The 20,326-nt window shown below is 38.7% G+C and overlaps 1 protein-coding gene across 1 annotated transcript in view; it reads left to right on the forward strand.

The window, feature by feature from the left end:
* Positions 1-7: 7 nt before the first annotated feature.
* Positions 8-20,326, forward strand: part of CIR1 (corepressor interacting with RBPJ, 1) — a 64,521-nt gene continuing 44,202 nt past the window's right edge. Inside the window, exons 1-7 of the mRNA XM_011991888.1 lie at positions 8-164; positions 7,977-8,071; positions 14,087-14,160; positions 15,047-15,057; positions 15,146-15,210; positions 15,610-15,658; positions 16,818-16,935. Of these exons, the coding sequence (XP_011847278.1) occupies positions 93-164; positions 7,977-8,071; positions 14,087-14,160; positions 15,047-15,057; positions 15,146-15,210; positions 15,610-15,658; positions 16,818-16,935 (484 nt within the window). The 5' untranslated portion in view covers positions 8-92. The remainder of the gene's footprint in view (positions 165-7,976; positions 8,072-14,086; positions 14,161-15,046; positions 15,058-15,145; positions 15,211-15,609; positions 15,659-16,817; positions 16,936-20,326) is intronic.

The following is a 20,326-nucleotide window of genomic DNA, read 5'->3' on the forward strand; positions in this document are numbered from 1 at the left end:
CTGCCGCTGGAAAAGCAGTTCCGGTTAGGAGACTGAGTTTGTTTACGTTACTTACAGATCTAGGTGCTGCTTTCCCTAGCTCCAGTTCCAAGATGGGGAAATCCTTCGCCAACTTCATGTGTAAGAAAGACTTTCATCCTGCCTCCAAATCCAACATCAAAAAAGTGAGTAAAGAGACCTGGGGAGGGATCAGGCCCACGGAGACTGCCTTCCCTGAGGTGCTGGAAGTGAAAGTGGTGATGTCTCTGAGGACCGTAGGACAGCCCCCGCTTCTCTAGGCCTAAAGCCCCGTAGTCTCGCCTTTCTTTGCTGAGCAGCTCGCTGACGCAGGGGATCCTCAGCGTTTATTCTGCAACAGCGAGGAAACCGGCGGCCTAGAGAATCTTTGTCGGCCGGAATGTAAATCCATAATATGTGAAGACTAATGTCAAAATTCCTCACTACTTCCCTCAGCTGATTCTGGTTTTTTGTCTTTTCGGATCCCAGGGATCACGGCTTCTGAACTCTACTTTTCTGTACAAAGAAGTCTCCACGTTTATTTAAGATAGCTCTTTAAAAAATTTACCCAATAATCTAGTGTCTTTTTAATGACCTCGTTGAAGTTTAGTGTTTTACGTAATTACAGGTCTACCAGATGTAATACCTTGGTGAATATCATAGTAATGAAAAGCAGAAGAGTGAATTAGAAAGAATCGGCTTTGGAGTCAAATCTGGATTCTAGTTATTCGAGCAGTCACTTTTAGCCTTAAGACCTTGCACAAAATATTTGTAATATTTGACCCTCAGTCTCCTAATCTGTAAATTAAGGGTGATTGGCTTAATTGTGAGGATTAAGTGAAATAGTGGAGATAAAGGATTTGAAACAACGTAGGCATCTATCACTGTTCGCTACAGAGAGGAGGTGCTCAATAAAATGTTGATTGTCGCTATATAGAAAGTTGTGAAAATAACTAAGCTTTTATTTGTTTTTAGAACGAATTGAGGTGATGAGATATTGCTATATACTCTCACTTCTAGACCAGTGATTCTCAACTTTTTTTCACTGTTACCTTCCTAAGGAGCCTTATTAAACATTTTTTCTTAGTAACTCCCCCATGAAATTTTAATAACACAGATACACCTTGAAAGCTCTTTGGTAATCATCCAGCCCCATCTCCTTATTTTGTAAATGAGGAAACAAATTTGCCAAGAGTTACACAGCTAGTTAAATGTTGTACCAGAACTAGAATCTGGAACACCCGATTAATCTAGTGATTTTTTCCACCGCACCAGTTTGTGTTTGCGTGGTTGCAACTGTGGGAGGGAGAGATTTCTTGTATTTGGTTGGCTCAATAACTGTTGACACCTAACACAGACGTTTCCTTTCTGTGCATACTCAGGGGGTCAGCTATTACTAGTTTTACAAGAATGAAGAGATTAGATGGAATTCAGTTGCTTGCTTAGTTGCTGTTTATATTTAGAGACAAATATACCTGAGAAATCATAATTTTTTACTGGAACTTTTGACATTTAGCTTTATAAAAGTCATTGAATCAGCTTTCTTACAAGAAAAAAGAAATCCACGGAGAATAACTTTTGCAAATCCCCTATGAGAAATTCAGTAAAGCAGTTATAGGCTTAGAACCTACATTCTTCTCATCCGTGTAAAGTGTTATGTAAAATGTACCAAATACTGTTGGCCTTTGTGATCTGTTTTATACTTTTCCCAGGATAGAGGAGAAGAATGAAATGTTTTTGATTAGCAGACCTTTCTAGATAGTTAACACTTTATGGGGAGAGGGGGTAACCTCTAACATTCTTAGTTAACTAAAGATAGAGGAACTATATTAAATGAAGATAAATAGAAAAATGTATTCGGGTAGGAGGAAACTTTTGGAGATGATGGATATGTTTATAGTCTGGATTGTGGTGATGGTTTCTCAGGGATATACTTGTCACCAAACTCAGGTTGTATACATTAAATGTGTACAACTTTTTATATGTCATACTTCAGTAAAGTTTGTTTGTTTGTTTGTTTTTAAGAAATAGAAGTGGAAGAAACAAAGGAGTTTGATCAAAGAGTGCAAAAGAGTTCCACCATGAAAATTTTAAGGGCCAGGTATGGTGGCTCATACCTATAATCCCAACACTTTGAGAGGCCAGGAGTTCAAGACCAGCATGGGCAACAAAGTGAGACCCCATCTATATTTAAAAAGAAAGAAAGAAAATTCTAATTGTAAAATTAAGCATGTTGGGTTTATTAAAGTCCAGTAGGTTCTTTTTTTCCTTGTTCGTTTTCAGTTTCCCAAGCTTACAAAGAGTCTGGTAGGTTTTAAGGTCTCATTTGTTTACCAGAAATAAGAGTGAATGCTATACATCTGCTGGTCACTCTGTTATGTATTGTTATGCGCTGCCTCAGTCATTTATGTCACAGGATACACTGTTTTAGTTCAGCTGTTCTTTTTTTTTCTTGATATTGTTAATGAAGGAAGCAGTTAATTTACATTGTGGTCCAAGCTCCTTATTTGTCTTCTTGTGAACTGGAACACTTTACAAACCGGCTATTGACAATAGCACCACTGTAAACTCCTTTTTTTGTGAAAGTCTCTCTTCTCTTAGCTGTAATAACTACTCTCTTCTAGTTTTCCCGCTCTGTTAGTAGACTTCTTTTTCCATCAACTTCACTGGATCTTTATTTTTAGCCTGCTCCTAAAATATAAGTGTTCCCCAGAGTTTCATCCTTGGCCCACTTCTTGCTTACTTAGTATGCTTGCCCCAAGCAATCACATCCAACTAGCCCGTTTTAACTAGCCTGTTTACTCATGACTCAAATCTGCAGTCCCAGTTTTCTCTTCTTAACTTTGATGTGGCTCAAGACAGCTATCTAGACATTTGCGTCTTGATGTCCTATAGGCACCTCAAACTCAACATATCTGAAATAAAAGGTTTTTTTACCCCAAATCTGCCCTTTTTATGCTTGCTATCTCATATGGGTAGAAATATAGATAGTAAAACAATCCTTCATCCTACTACCCAAACCGGAAGCTCAGGATTCATCCCTTTTCCCATCACTCCTTTATCTAGTCAATCACTGAATGCTATTGGTCTTACCTTCCAAATATCTCTTGAATCCGTCTTTCTGTCACTACTGCCTGTGTCTTAATTTAGACCCTCATCATCTTTCACCTATATTGTTGCATTTCCTAAGTGGTTCTACAGCCTCCAATCTTGAATCCTCTCAAATCCATTCACTACACAGCCATCAGAATAGTTATTTTTCATTTTAACAGCTCTGCTGAGATAAATTTACATATCATATAAACACACATGTAAAATGTACAATTTAGTGGTTTTTAAAATATATTCATGGAGTTAAGTAATCATTACCACAGACAATTTTAGAACTTTGTCATCACTCCAAAAAGAAACCCCCGCAGGGCACGGTGGCTCATGCCTGTAATCTCTGCACTTTGGGTGGCTGAGGTGGTTGGATCACCCGAGGTCAGGAATTCGAGACAGCCTGGCCATCATGGTGAAACCCTGTCTCTACTGAAAATACAAAAATTAGCTGGGCGTGGTGGCAGGCACTTGTAATCCCAGCTACTTGGGAGGCTGAGGTAGGAGAATCACATGAACCCGGGAGACAGAGGTTGCAGTGAGCCAAGATTGCGCTACTATACTCCAGCCTGGGTGACAGAGTGAGACACTGTCTCAAAAAATATAAAGAAACCCCCATACCTGTTAGTCACTCCCATTTCTCGTTAACTCTCCTCCCTCTCTGCAGCCCTAGGCAAGCACTAATCTACTTTCTGTTAGTGGATTTGCCTATTCTGGAAATTCATTTAAATGGAATCATGCAATCTGTGGTCTTCTGTGACTGGCTAATCTCACCATAATGTTTTTGAAGTTTATGCATGGGATGGCATGTATCAGCACTTTATTCCTTTTTATTGCTAAATAATATTCCATTGTATGGATGTAAGTTATTTTGATAGAATTGTCTTTTTTTAAAGCACAAATCTGATCTCTTTCAGCCCCTTAATAAAATGTTACAGGATTGAGTCCAAGTAATCTCACTCCATTTTTTTCTCCTTCTCTCCTCTATTCTCCCACTTTAGATTGATTGATTGATTATTTGATTGGTTGATTGATTTTGAGATGGAGGCTCACTCTGTTGTCCAGGCTAGAGTGCAGTGACGCAGTCTCAGCTCACTGAAGCCTCCACCTCCCGGGCTCAGGTGATTCTCCTGCCTCAGCTTCCCAAGTAGCTGGGATTGCAAATACACACCATCATGCCTGGCTACTTTTTGTATTTTTAGTAGAGATGGGGTTTCACCATGTTGGCCAGGCTGGTCTCGAACTCCTGACTCAAGGTGATCTGCCCACCTCGGCCCAACCTCAGATTTTATACATTAGTAATATTGAACTACTTACGTTCTATTTTACATCTTTGGGCCTTTGCCTGAGTCGTTCCCTCTGCCAGTAATATCTTGCCCTGTTTTTTTCCTTGGCAATGCCTTGATCCTTTGCAAAACCCTGCCAAATGTGTGTGAAATTACCTGTGTATTGAGTTCTTGCGGCAAAGTTTTAATAGCAAAATATTGGAAATTTCTTAAGTGCCCATTTATACAGTAGGAGGCTACTTAAATAAATTATAAATTATGGTATAGTCCTACAATAGAAAAATATGCAACTTTACCACCCAAAAGAAGAAAGCATTTGTTCACTGATCTGTGTTAGTCTTGTATTAGTATTAGTCTGTTCTCATGCTGCTATGAAGAAATACCTGAGACTGGGTAATTTATAAGGAAAGAAGTTTAATTGACTCATAGTTCTGCAGGACTGGGGATGCCTCAGGAAACTTAAAATCATGGCAGAAGGGGAAGCAAACACGTCTTTCTTCACATGGTGTCAGCAAGGAAAAATGCTGAGCAAAAGAGGAAAAGCTCCTTTTCTGATGGTTTTATCCATCAGATTTCGTGAGAACTCACTCACTATCACGAAAACACCATGGAGGTAACTGCCCCTATGATTCAGGTACCTCTCATTGGGTCCCTGCCACGATACGCGGGGATTATGGGAACTACAATTCAAGATGAGATTTGGGTGGGGACACAGCCAAACTGTATCATTCTACCCCAGCCCCTTCCAGATCTCATATCCTCACATTTCAAAACACAATCATGCCCTTCCAACAGTCCACCAAAATCTTAACTCATTCCAGCATTAACTCAAAAGTCTAAGTCCAAAGTCTCATGTAAGACAAGGCAAGTCTCTTCCACCTATGAGCCTGTAAAATCAAAAGCAAGTTAGTGACTTCCTGGATACAACAGGAATACAGGCATTGGGTAAATACACTCATTCCCAATGGGACAATTTGGACAAAACAAAGGTGCTACAGGCCCCATGCCAGTCCAAAATCCAATAGGGCAGTCATTAAACCTTAAAGTTCCAAAAGTATCTCCTTTGACTTCATGTCTCATATCCAGGGTGCGCTGATGCAATAGCTAGGCTCCCACAGCCTTGGGCAGCTCTGCCCCTGTGGCTTTGCAGGGTATAGCCCCGCTCCTGGATGCTTTCATGGGCTGGTGTTGAGTGTCTGTGGCTTTTCCAGGTACATGGTGCAAGTTGGTGGATCTACTATACTGGGGTCTGGAGGACAGTGGCCCTCTTCTCACAGCTCCACTAGATAGTACCTCAGTAGGGACTCTGTGTGAGGGCTTCACATTTCCCTTCCCCACTGCCCTAGTAGAGGTTCTCCATGAGGGTTCCACCCCTGCAGCAGACATCTGCCTAGACATCCAGGTGTTTCCATACATCTTCTGAAATCTAGGCAGAGGTTACCAAACCTCAATTCTTGCCTTCTGCGCACCTGCAGGTCCAGCATCACATGGAAGCTGCCAAGGTTTGGGGCTTGCATTCTCTGAAGCAATGGCCATAGCTGGAGTGGCTGGAATGCAGGGCACAAGTCCAAAGGCTGTACACAGCAGGTGGGAGGCTGGACTCGGCCCAGGAAACCACTTTTTTCTTTCCCCTAGGCCTCCAGGCCTGTGATAGGAGGGGCTGCTGTGAAGGTCTCTGACATACCCTGGAGACATTTTCCCTTGTCTTGGTGATTAACATTCAGTTCTCATTATTTGTGCAAATTTCTGCAGCCAGCTTGAATTTCTCCCCAGAAAATAGGGTTTTCTTTTCTGTTGCATTGTCAGGCTGCAGAATTTCCAGAATTTTATGCTGTGCTTTCTCTTGAATGCTTTACTGCTTAGAAGTTTCTTCTACTGGATGCCATAAATCATCTCTCTCAAGTTCAAAGTTCCACAGATCTGTGGGGCAGGGGCAAAATGCCACCAGTTTCTTTGCATAGCAAGAGTGACTTTTACTCCACTTCTGAAAAGATTTCCCATCTCCATCTGAGACCACCTCATCCTAGACTTCATTGTCTGTATCACTATCAGCATTTTGGTTAAAGCCATTCAACAAGTCCCTAGGAAGTTCCATACTTTCCCACATCTTCCTGTTTTCTGAGCCCTCCAATTCTCTAGGAAATTCCAAAGTTTCCCACATTTTCCTGTTCCAACCTCTACCTGTTACCCAATTCTAAAGTCGCTTCCATATTTTCAGGTATCCTTTTAGCAGCACTCCACTCTACTATACCCATTTACTATATTAGTCTATTCTCACCGCTGCTATGAAGAAATAACCAAGACTGAGTAATTTATAAAGGAAAGAGGTTTAATTGACTCATGGTTCTGCAGGGCTGGGGAGGCCTCAGGAAACTTACATTCATGGCAGAAGGGGAAGCAAACATGTCCGTCTTCACATGGTAGCAGTGAGGAGAAGTGCTAAGCAAGAGGAAAAACCCCTTATAAAACCATCAGATCTCGTGAGAACTCACTCACTATCATGAGAACAGCATGGAGTGTAACCGCCCCCATTATTCAATTACATCCCACTGGGTCCCTCCCATGACGCATGGGGATTATGGGAACTATGATTCAAGATGAGATTTGGGTGGTGACACAGCCAAATGATATCAGATCTCCATGGTATATAATTTTATTTCATACATATTTTGTGTGCGTGTGTGTGTTTGCGTAAAGTATGTTACCATTTATATAAGAAGAATGTTGTATATGTTCTTTTGCATATACATATATTAGAACATCTCGGAAGGATATGTAAGAAATGTATAACATTAACTACCTATGAATATAGTTAACGTAATTTAAACTATAAATACAGCTGTTAAAAACCAAAGTTTGCCCAGTCCACTGTGACTTTCGCCTGTAATTCCAGCACTTGGGGAGGCTGAGGCAGGCAGATTGCCTGACATCAGGAGTTCAAGACCAGCCTGGCCAACATAGCGAAACCCCTTCTCTACTAAAAATACAAAAAAATTAGTTTGGTGTGGTGGTGGGCTCCTGTAATCCCAGCTGCCTCTGAGGCTGAGGCAGGAAAATCACTTGAACCTGGGAAGCGGAGGTTGCAGTTAGCCGAGATTGTGCCATTGCACTCCAGCCTGGGTGATAGCCAGACTCCATCTCAAAAATAAAAAGAACTCGTATCAAGGCACTTCCAGTTTTTCAGGTGTTAATTTGTAATGATGTGATTACGGCCCAACTGGATTATGTTATAAACTTTCAGCCAAGCTTATCCAGCTCTTGGCCTGTGGGTGGCATGTGGCCCAGGACAGCTTTGAATGCCACCCAACACAAATTTGTAAACTTTCTTAAAACATTATGAGATTTTTTTGCCCTCTTTTTTTTTTTTTTTTTTTTTTTTTAGCTCATTGGCTATCGTTAGTGTATTTTGTGTGGCCCAAGACAGTTCTTCTTCCACTGTGTATTGGTGTGTTTTCTGTGGCCCAGGGAAGCCAAAAGATTGGGCACTCCTGCTTTAAGCAATTGCATTTTATATTTTATTATACAAGAAAAGCAAACTTTGTTTAACAATTTAAATCCAACAATTTAATTTGCATTTTTACTTCACTAATCTAGGTGTGGATGGCAGAACAGAAGATATCATATGATAAGAAGAAACAAGAAGAATTGATGCAGCAATATCTTAAAGAACAAGAATCATATGATAATAGGTAAGAAATTCTGTTATGCCAATATATCTAGAATTATCAATTTCATGGGAATAATTTCCTACTGAATGATATATTAAGTCAGCTTTTTGGGATCGAATACCCAACTATAGGATTCTTTTCTTTCCCTGAGGGCTATCTCTTTTACTCTCATACCTGTAGATGGCCACTTTTTCCGGCTTTACCCATAATTCATGTAAAATATAGATTCATGTGACTCATATACAGTCTTTGAGCAAGTCTCAAATTAGGCAAAGCTTAGAAGAACAATCATATCTACACTTGAACTGCTGAGACCTCTTACAAACTTATTTCTTTAACACACTCAAATGAAAAGATACGCAGGACACTTTCAAGAGGAAAAGTAAAGTGACTTTATTTGACATGCCTGTCATTGTTCTGTTAAAAGCTGTATCGTGGCTAGGGTTCTTAATTGGTGTCTTCCAACGTGGTACCTGCCTTTAGCTATTGTGTTGTATGTGCAGATTTAACACTGAAACTGGTTTCTCTTGGTTAATCAAGCAACTGAATAGTGGTGTTTTGGTAAATTGTCCATGAAGTTCAGTTTTCAATCAAAATATGGAATTTAGCAAAGTAATACTAAACTATTAATACTTTTTAAAATATAATATATTGAGAGGAAAGTTAAAGAAATAAAAGTTAAATAGCTTTCTCTCTAATTTTATTTAATCTTATTAACTTTTATTGAGTACCTACTCCATGCATGGCAATAAGTGGTATTATAGGTACCTATAAAAGTGTGTGAAGTGTAGTTTCTCTCTACCCTTAAGAAACCCTAGTAAGAGATACATACATATAGTTCAAGGCCAAATATAATAACTGATATATTAAAAGCATACACTGCTTTTGAAAATACAGCATGTTAGTATAGGAAAGAATAATTCCATTTAGGATAACAGAAGACTTTATGGACGAGGTGACATTTAAGCTGAAATCTGAAGAATGATAAGGATTTAGATAGGTGGTTCTCAACTGAGCATCATTTTTTGCACACACCCCTCACCCCCCCAACCCTGCCCAGGGAACATGTGGCAATGTTTGGAGACATTGTTTTGATAATGTTTTGATTGTCACAACTGTGGACTCGGCTGCTATCAACATCTAGTGAGTGAAGACTATGGATGCCGCAAAACAGCTTACAAAGCATAGGACAGCTCCACACAACAAAGAACTATCTAGTCCAAAATGTCAATAGCATCACTGTTTAAAAACCCTAGTTTAGTTGGGCGCAGTGGCTCATGCCTATAATCCCAGCACTTTGGGAGGTCAAGGCGAGCAGATGACCTGAGTTCGGGAGTTCGATACGAGCCTGACCAACATGGAGAAACGCCATTTCTACTAAGAAATACAAAATTAGCCAAGCGTGGTAGCGCATGCCTGTAATCCCAGCTACTCGGGAGGCTGAGGCAGGAGAATCGCTTGAACCTGGGAGGCAGAAGTTGCGGTGAGCCAAGATCACGCCATTGCACTCCAGCCTGGGCAACAAGAGCGAAACTCCATCTCAAATAAATAAACAAATATATAACAAACAAATAAATAATATAAAAACCTAATTTTTATATTATTAATAGTAGAAACATATTGGAAAATGGAGAAGGTGTTCAGGAAACAATTGTTGAGTTAGAGGGATAAAAACAGACTGGAGGTAGAAAACTAGATTTGAAACAGATCACAGTATTCATGTTTATTCTTTATCTTTAAAAAAAGTTACTATTTTCCCTTTTAATTAATATTTGAAGCCCTGCAAATACCCTGTTTCTCCTTGGACTTTTGCCTAATTTTGGTATTCATCAGTAGATCTTGCCTGCATCAATTATTTATTTCTGTGATGTTCTAATGGTTATTTTCTATTTCTGTCATTCCTTCTACGTTTATTTATTTGAATTCCTCTGTAAGGAAGAATTTCCCTTATCTAGTTGTTTATTTTCTATCAATATGGACTCATGGCTGTTTATTTAATTCTTTGGATTATAATATAATACTATTGTTACTTATTTTCTTGCTCCAGTTGTTTCAGTTTGGGCCATTGAGAGCTTCGTTAGGTTGGCTCTTATATCCATTTAACATGCACCAACCCTGTTTTGTTTTGTTTTTTTTTAATGCTGCTTCTGGTCCCATGAGATGGTCAGACTTGTCTTTTATTTTCCCTGATGCAACACTGGAATCAACCAGTTTTCCAAGGCACCCAGGTTCCTTTCATTGGTGAATGATATTTAGAAACCAGGATCTGAGCACTAAGTGTGTTCATTGCCACTAAGATGTTATTACTTCTAGGTTTGGTCATTTGAGTGCAAATGTATGAGTAATTGGTCATTTGCCAGTAGGTCCCTATAATATCACTTATTACCATGCATGGAGTAGGTACTCAATATTTCTTCGTCTTTCAAAAGTGCTGTTTTTGATAGCCGATTTCATTCTTCAGTAATCTGTGGTTTCTCTTTTAAGTTTTTACTGTCCTAGAGATTTCTTAATGTTTATTATATCAATCGCTTTAGTCACTTTATACTTTTTTCTTAAATGAAAAAAAATTTTTTTGAGAGGAAGGTCTCGCTCTGTTGCCCAGGCTGGAGTGCGGTGGTGCAATTATATCTCACTGCAGCCTCAAACTTCTGGGTTCAAGCGATCCTCTTGCTTCAGCCTCCTGAGTAGCTGGAACTACAGGCATACACCACCACACCTGGCTAATGTTTTATTTTTTGTAGAGACAGGGTCTCTCACTCACTGTATTACTCAGTCTGATCTTGAACTCCTGGACTCAAGCAATCCTCCTGTCTTGGCCTCCCAAAGTGCTGGGATTACAGGCATGAGCCACCACGCCCAGCTGAAAATCACATTTATTATTCTGTCTAGGTAAATATGAAGATTTATGGGATGTCCAAAAAACTATGTAAGTTTTTAGTTGAGGTTAAAACAAAAATACCAATATTATACCCATACCTTTTACTTTATATACTTGTTGAATTTTGCATAATGTGGGAAACAATCTTTTAGTTTGGGTTTTATTATTATTTTTGTTTCAATGTAAATGAATTGGGCTGGGCACGATGGCTCATGCCTATAATCCCAACACTTTGGGGCAGGATTGCTTGAGTCCAGGAGTTTGAGACCAGCCTGGGCAACATAGTGAGACTTTGTCTCTAAAAAACAAAAAGAAACAAGGAAAGAAAGAGAGAGAAATAAATTAAAAAATACACATATAAATGAAATGGTTTGTCTGTGGGTTTTTTTGTAAAATACGTATTTTATAAAATTTACCATTTTAAGTGTGCAATTCAGTGTACCCTTAAATTCAGTGTGGTGAACTATCATCATTTCCAAAACTTTTTCACTATCTCCAACAGAAACTTTGTAACCATTAAACCATTAAAGAATAATTCCCTATTCCCCTTGGCCCACAGCCCCGGGCAACCACCATTCTACTTTCTTTGTCTATGAATTTGCCTATTCTAAATACCTCATATAAATGGAATCATATATTTGTTCCTTTGTGTCTGGCTTGTTTCACTTAGCATAATGTGCCCAAGGTTCATATATATTGTAATATGTATCAGCACTATATTCCTTTTTATGGCTGAATAATTCTCCTTTGTATGTACATACCACATTTTGTTTATCCATCTGTTTGAGTCTTGGGTTACTTCCATCTTTTGGCTATTGTGAATAATGCTGCTATAAAAGTTGGCATAGAAATAGCTGGTCAAGTCCTTGTTTTTAGTTCCTTTGGATATATACCTAGGAGTGTAATTGCTGGATCACATGGTAGGTTTATGTTTAGCGTTTTGAGGAACCATGAAACTGGTTGTCACAGTGACTGCACCATTTTACATTTCCTACTAGTAATGGACTTGGATTTCAGTTTCTCTGTATCTTCTCTAGCATTTGTTATTTTCCTTTTTTTTTCCAGAAGATAGCCATCCAGTAGGTGCAAGGTGATATCTCATTGTGATTTTGATTTGCATTTCCCTAATAACTAGTGATACTGAGCTTGGCTTTCAGTGTATTTGATTTTGATTTTATTTATTTATTTATTTATTTATTTTGAGATGGAGTCTCACTCTATCGCCCAGCCTGGAGTGCAGTGGTGTGATCTTGGCTCACTCCAACCTCTGCCCCCCAGGTTCAAGCGATTCTCCTACTTCAGCCTCCCGAGTAGCTGGGACTACAGGCACCTGCCACCACGCCCAGCTAATTTTTGTATTTTTAGTAGAGACATAGTTTCACTATGTTGGCCAAGCTGGTCTCGAACTCCTGACCTCAAGATCCACCTGCCTCAGCCTCCCAGAGTGCTGGCATTACAGACGTGAGCCACTGCGCCGGGCTAATTTTGATATTTTTAATGATGTGAATTTAAGATATAACTTATACACCTGTTTAAAGTGTTTGTTGTTTTTAAGTATATTTAGACTTTTGGAGCCATCACTGTAATCTAATTTCAGAACATTTACATTATCCAAAAAAGAAATCTTCTATCTATTAGCAGTCACTTCTCATTCCCCTGCCTTGTCCCCCTTCTACCTCTCAGTGCTGAGCAGCCACTAATTTCCTTGCTGTCTCTATAGATTTGCCTATTCTGGACATGTCCTATGAATTAGATCATATGTCATGTGGTCTTTTGTGACTGGCTTCTTTCACATAGCGTAATGCTTTTGAAGTTGACCCTTGGTATTGCATATATCAGTATTTCAATCCCTTTTATTGCTGAATATCACTCTGTCTGTATCTACATCTATTGGATGTAGATCCCTGTGGCCTTTTGCTTCTTTTTTACAGGTCTTTATAGAATCCAGTGGATATAAGGAGAGGAATTATAATCATGTCATATATCCTTTGTGATTGTCTTTTCCAAATATAAGGAAAAATTATGTTCACTCTTTAGCCTCCTTCTTTATTATTTTTACTTGGATCTTATGAATTAAAACTTTGACTCAACCAGTCATTCCATTCATTACAGAGCTTTTTGTTCTAAAAAACCTAGCGTATCTTTTTTTAAACAGAGCTCAAACAGGGAACTTTCAGTGTTAAAACAGAACTATAAATAATGTGATTTTTGTCATGCACCAGACACTGAGTCCATCATATTAATTGGCATGTGTAGACTTTTTTGCTGCTGTTGTTGTTTTTGAGACAGAGCCTGGCTCTGTCACCCAGGCTGGAATGCAGTGGCACGATCTCGGCTCACTGCAACTTCTGCCTCCCAGGTTCAAGTGATTCTCCTGCCTCAGCCTCCCGAGTAGCTGGAATTACAGGTACACACCACTACGCCTGGCTATTTTTTGTATTTTTGGTAGAGATGGGGTTTCTCCATGTTGACCAGGCTGGTCTCAAACTCCTGACCTCAGGTGATCCACTTGCTTCGGCCTCCCAATGTGCTGGGATTACAAGTGTGAGCCACTGTGCCCAGCCATAGACTTTCTTTAAATTATTCTTTTTTCACTGGCCTCATGAAAGAATTTTATTTTCTCATTTACTGTGACTCTTACAAGCCTTGGTTGGATTTGACTTACTAAAGAAATCCCTGAGAGACTCATTTTTTCCAAAACTGATCCCTTTGCCTTTTCTTTTTTTGTTGGGAAAAAACAAAACAATTTGATCCCTTACAATTAAGAAAAGGTGTTGGCATTCTTTAACTTAATTGTAAATTTGTGATGGCATATAGGATTTCAAAGTTGTCATAATTCCCACAGCATTTCAGGGTTTGAGAAAATCCTGTAAGAAAAATAACCGTATTATTTTTCCTCTTTTTTGTTAAGATGGCTAGGGTCTCTCAGGTAGTAAGAAAGTCTCAGAGCTTATAACCAGTTACTAAAGAGGCAGCACTGTTTAATTTCCATTTGGATGTAATCTAGTTAGTGGAGTAAAGTTTTGGAATTCTGTTTCTAACAAAAATATTTCATCCTAATTCCCTTAGGTTTTTTGGTGGGGAGTGGATTATTCTATAATTTTTTTTTTTTTTTTTTGTCCTACATAAAATTGTTAACTTTGTCTTGTTTCACTTAGATTGCTTATGGGAGATGAACGTGTAAAGAATGGCCTTAATTTCATGTATGAAGCCCCACCAGGAGCTAAAAAAGGTACTTATCTCCTTCCTTTTCTTTTTCTTTTTCTTTCTTTTTTTTTTTTTTGAGATGGAGTCTTGCCCTGTCATCTAGGCTGGAGTGCAGGGGCACCATCTCGGCACACTACAACCTCCACCTCCTGGGTTCAAGCAGTTCTCCTGCCTCAGTCTCCCGGGTAGCTGGGATTACAAGAGCATGCCACCACGCCCAGCTAATTTTTGTGTCTTTAGTGGAGACAGAGTTTCACCATGTTGGCCAGGCTGGTGTTGAACTCCTGACCTCCTGATCCACCCGCCTCAGCCTCCCAAAGTGCTGGGATTATAAGTGTGAACCACCTCACCTGGCCTCCTTCCTTTTCTTTTAAGTCTTGGATGTGTTTGCAGCTAAAGATTGAAAAGTACTATGACAGATATTTTTTTAAAGTTGCTCTCCATCTTTTAAAATTGCTATTATCCTGTGAAGATAATAAAAACTATAATCATACAACAGAATAAATACTAAAAAATATCTTTCTAATCTGGTAATATTTCATAATGTGCCCTTGAGGAGGAAAAAATCCTTTATGTCCAAAGTACACTTATTCTTTCATAATTTGTATATGTATCTTTAGTCCTTCTTACTAAATATTTAATGCATTTGTAAATAAAAAACATAATATTCACTGTCAATGAACAGTAAAAAGTTTAATAACTGTGAATTAACATGCTTATTAATTTTAATTTTGTATTTTATCCTGCAGTGGTCTGAATTTTTATCTTGTGAAAGAAGAAAAAAAGTCAAACCAATGAATTCTTATAAGTGACAATTAAATAACATGATATAGTGAATACAGTAGATTTTTATATTGATGTTTTTAACTTGTCTTACCTTTTTTCTTCCATATTTTTGATATGCAATCAAGAAAACAAAGAGGTAAAGGACTATTTTCTGTGTCTGAATTTACTTGCAATTGATTGTGTTATATGGAAAAATTAAAAGAATTTTCAATGAATGTTTTTAGAAAGAAGAAACAGAAGGAGAAACCGAATACAAATTTGAATGGCAGAAAGGAGCCCCACGAGAAAAGTAAGGACTGGTTTACTTTTAAGACCAGATATGTATCGTTAAGTTTACATTTACTGATATCCCATTTTATGTTGCTTTTTCAGTCATTAGAGGAGGCAACTGATGTGAAAAGTTATTTTTAATGATTTTAATTAGCTGTCTTATTCAACTAATCTGCTTGATCATAGTCTTTTGTTTTATATACTTTTTCATTTTTTTAAAATCACAGATTATCAGACTAGACACATAATAACTAAATGGTGTTTGGAAATACTAGATAGATTTTATAGTTCTATATTCTTACTGAAGTAATATATTTCATAATGTTCTTAGAAGTGTAAAACTGTTTTTCTGATTAACTGCTGTTTAATTTTTAAATTATTCTTAATTTTGTGTTTGTACATTTCCTCTATTTAATAGATATGCGAAAGATGACATGAACATCAGAGATCAGCCCTTTGGTATTCAGGCAAGTAACACATATTTTACTCTGTAAGAATAATTTTTATTTAATAAATATATTTTTATATTGTTGTCTGAAAGGTGTTTAAGCTGAAAAGGGGCACTGTGGGTTTTGATTTGTATGAGATAATATAAGGAATAGAGGAGAAAACATAAAATGTAATAGGCTGATAAAAGACAGGAATCAGGCTGGGTGCGGTGGTTCATGCCTGTAATTTCAGCGCTTTGGGAGGCTGAGGTGGCGGATCATGAGATCAGGAGTTCGAGACCAGCCAGGCTGACATAGTGAAACCCTGTCTCTACTAAAAGTACAAAAAATTAGCCTGGCATGGTGGCGGGTGCCTGTAATCCCAGCTACTCAGGAGTCTGAGGCAGGAGAATCACTGGAACCCGGGAGGTGGAGGTTGCAGTGAGCCGTGACTGCGCCACTGCACTCCAGCCTGGGCAATAGAGTGAGACTCCATCTCAAAAAATAAAAAAAAAAGACAGGAATCAAACTTTTATAGTGAGAGCTATAATGATATTGGTCTCTGTAGTTTTCAAAAAATTTGGAGAATCAGCTCAATGTCAAGAAAAGATTTAAATCTATTATTGGTTTAGAATCAGGACAGACTATCATCAGAGGGCAAATCCTTGTTGTAAAGAAAGTTTTATTGAAACACTGCTTTGCCTATTCATTTACTTATTGGCTATGGCTGCTTTCCCACTACAGAAGCAGAGTTGAGTAGTTAGAATAGACAACATCTGTCCCCAAAAGCCTATAAGAATATTTACTACATTTGGACCTTTACAGAAAATGTTTACTAGCTCCGGGTTTCGAAATTTGAAACTTTAAAGGTTAACTTATTAAAATGAGAGAATTTAAGCTTAATTTCTTCACATAATGACATAATTCTTTTTGGTATTTTACCATTTCTTTTTGGATGACATTATATTGCCACCAAGTGAAAGGTAAAAAGAAATGAGATTCAGCTTAGTTTCTAGGCAAAATTTATAGTGAAATATTTTAGTCTTTGTATTCAATTACCAAACATAGTTTGGAGTCTTTTTCCCTGGAGATCTTTTAAAAATGTAATTCAGCTTAAATTCTATCAGGGAATAGGAATTTGAACATTGGTTAGATTCTTACTTTTTCAGTAACCAAAATCACATTCATTATTTCTCAGGTTCGAAATGTGAGGTGCATTAAATGTCACAAATGGGGTCATGTCAACACAGATCGAGAATGTCCTTTGTTTGGTCTTTCTGGAATCAATGCAAGTTCGGTTCCTACTGATGGCTCAGGTAGGCACTAGACATGATTTGTTTCGGGAGAGGACAAACAAGGAAAGATAAAACAACATTTTTCTTTGCTCTTTCTGGGTATTGTTTTATTTGGGTTTGTGTGTGTGGTTTTTATTTTTGTTTGTTTGTTTGTTTTTGACTAAGACCATTCCCAAAATATGATTAATGGGAAAATCTGATCATATATGTTGAATTGAAATGCTGTGTAATAGGATTAAGTTAAAATTTTCCAGCCCAAGGCCCTATGAACTAAGTCTTAAAGTAAAATACATTAAACATAGTTTATCAGACTAGTAGCCTAAAAATGGAAGGAAAAAATGGTTATTTCTCATATTCATATTCTCCTGAATTATAAAAATAGACTGTACTGAAAGCCTCAGAAGCCATCTCTTTTTAGTACAGAGGTAAAAACAAAGCTGAGTATGTTAAAATTGTTTTTTACTTAAAGTTACTTACTGTCCTGCATATTACCGTCTATTTCAGAAAAATGGGTCTAATTTGGTTTAGATCATTTTGGTTCTTTTTCTAAAGAGATACTAAACTGAGAAGTTTTAACTTAAATTTATCAGTGCTTTGTTAGTATATTACTGAAACAGGCACAATAATCCAACTCCAGCTTGTAATAGATCATAATAGAGATAATCTGTTTAATCCTGTAACCTTAAGCAAGGCCTTTCACTTTTATGAACTTCAGCTCCTTATTTTAAAATAAGGATGATAGTATAACTTGGAGATTTTCTGCATTTTTAAAGCAGCTACAGAACCCTTTTTTTTTCTTTTAAGAAATCTGACATGAGACCTCAGTATACAGAACATATAAAAGCGGGGCTGCTCTATTGAAGCAGATGCTCTGGGCATGAAGCCCTGAAGCCCTGAAGCCCTGTCCTCTCAGGCCACCAAGGCCTGTGATGCACCTCCTTAGACTCCCTTTGGCTTTCACTGCTGCCTCAGTCTGACCCCAGGGTTTACCCTCAATCAACACACGATCTTCAGCCTCTATTCGATAGCTAGAGATTCTTCAGCAAGCTGATCAGGCTATAGGATTCAAAGTGCCAGTTTTCCTATTAGGAGTTTAGGAATTTGATGAATGATAAGCTTGGTTTTTTTGTTTGTTTGTTTTTTGAGACCAAGTCTGGCTCTGTTGCCCAGACTGGAGTGCAGTGGCACAATCTCGGCTCACTGCAACCTTCAGCTCCTGGGCTCAAGCTCTCTTCCCACCTCAGCCCCCCGAGTAGCTAGCTGAGACTGCCAACACACACCACCATGCCTGGCTAGTTTTTGTATTTTTTAATAGAGATAGGGTTTTGCCATGTTGCCTAGGCTGGTCTCCAACTCCTGCCTCAGCCTCCCAAAGTACTGGGATTACAGACATGAGCCACTATGCCTGGCCAGTAACCACCTTTTAAGTAGAAGGAAACTGCACAGTTTAAGTAAAAGGAAATTATTCGCTCAGTATCAATTAGGTGAGACAATACTGATAGGGACTTAGGTCTGGCAATCTCTGACAAAAGAACATCCCACTGATACCACAGTACAGGTACCCTTAAAAACTTACCTACCTAATGCCTCCTCCTCCCTTGCCCCCAGCTAACTAGTAGAAGAAGGGAGAAAGGCCTCAAAGGAAATAAAGCCCCAAAGGAAATGAAGTGTATGTTATATACCCGTTGGCTCAAATATTTCTGACCACTTCTTTTTTAGTCACAGGGATTTGTTGTTACGTCGAAGTACAACCTGTTTTCTGGAAGGGGTTGCATCTTATCTTTTCTTTCACTCGAACCTTATAGTGCCCCTGCAACTGCATGACTCATGGTTGACTTGAGACAGGCAGAAGTAGTAGTTGTCTTTATGCCTCAGCCTTGTCTAACTCTGATCCTGAGTGGCATAGACTCCAGACTTAGTGCTTTCTTTTAATAATCAATAGACTTGATTTCTCTTGAGTCTATATTAGAAAGTCTGCTAATAATCAGAACTTGTGCTAACTGAATAGTTAACCTGTTTTTAAGAGTGTTGAAAACACGAAAACCTCAAAAAAACATGCCCACAATTATGTGAATTCAGATATAACAAAGCTGGTTATTGGCTCTTCTCCAGCCCTCCATTTCTTTCTTTTTTTTTTTTTCTGAGACAGAGTCTCGCTTTGCCACCCAGGCTGGAGTACAGTGGTGCGATCTCGGCTCACTGCAAGCTCCTCCTCCCGGGTTCATGCCATTCTCCTGCCTCAGCCTCCCGAGTAGCTGGGACTACAGGTGTCCACCACCACGCCCGGCTAGTTTTTTGTATTTTTAGTAGAGACAGGGTTTCACTGTGTTAGCCAGGACGGTCTCAAACTCCTGACCTCATGATCTGCCTGCTTCGGCCTCCCAAAGTGCTAGGATTACAGGCGCGAGTCACCGCGCCCGGCCCTCCAGCCCTCCATTTCTATTCATTAACCTTATAATAACTCAGTCACTCAATCTATACAATTAACATTTTTGGAACCCTCTTATGGTGGGGTTTTACTGTGGTACTATTCCTTAGTAAAATGAACTTTTTCAGGATCAAATTAATGAAGTAGAAAAAATGCTCAAGTATTTGGTTCCTATCAAGTTTTTAACATTTATGTAACCAGGCTGAAGAAGTCTTTCTCTATCTAAATGAATTGAGCACCTGGGTGGGAGAAGATGAGAAGCATTACCTTTGTGGAAACAGTATGGTTTCTCTGCATGAAGCTGATACCCCTAATATAGAAAATGTTCTTTCAGTGCTGGGCATGGTGGCTCATGCCTGTAATCCCAGCATGTTGAAAGGCCAAGGCAGGAGGATCGCTTGAGCTCAGGAGTTTGAGACCAGCCTGGGCAACATGATGAAACCCATCTCTACAAAAAATTCAAAAAAATTTAGCTGGGCTTGGTGGTCTGCACCTGTAGTCCCAGCTACTCGAGAGGCCAAGGCAGGAGGATCATTTGAGCCCAGAAGGTTGAGGCTACAGTGAGCCAGGTTTGCACCACTGTGCTCCAGCCCAGGTGACAAAGCAAGACTCTGTCTCAAAAACAAAAATGTTCTTTCAAGTCAATATGAAAAAGATGAACACACAAACATGAAGGAGCAAAGGACATAAAGATAGTTTACAAAAGGAGGAATTCAGATGACCATTAAACATATGAAAATATTTTCAACAACATTAATAACCAAAGAAATGAAAACTAAAACAATATGTTACCTTTTTGCCTGTCAAACCTTGGTAAAGATTTTAAAAGGTATGCATCCAGTATTTTCACAAGTGTGGTAAAATGAACATTTTATTTTGTGTTTTGTTTTTCTTTGGGACAGGGTGTCATCCTGTTGCCCAGACTGGAGGGCAGTGATACTGGTCTCAACTCATTGCAACCTCTGCTTCCCAGGCTCAAACAAT

Source organism: Mandrillus leucophaeus, unplaced genomic scaffold, assembly GCF_000951045.1.
Source record: "Mandrillus leucophaeus isolate KB7577 unplaced genomic scaffold, Mleu.le_1.0 Scaffold40, whole genome shotgun sequence".
Taxonomy (NCBI): domain Eukaryota; kingdom Metazoa; phylum Chordata; class Mammalia; order Primates; family Cercopithecidae; genus Mandrillus; species Mandrillus leucophaeus.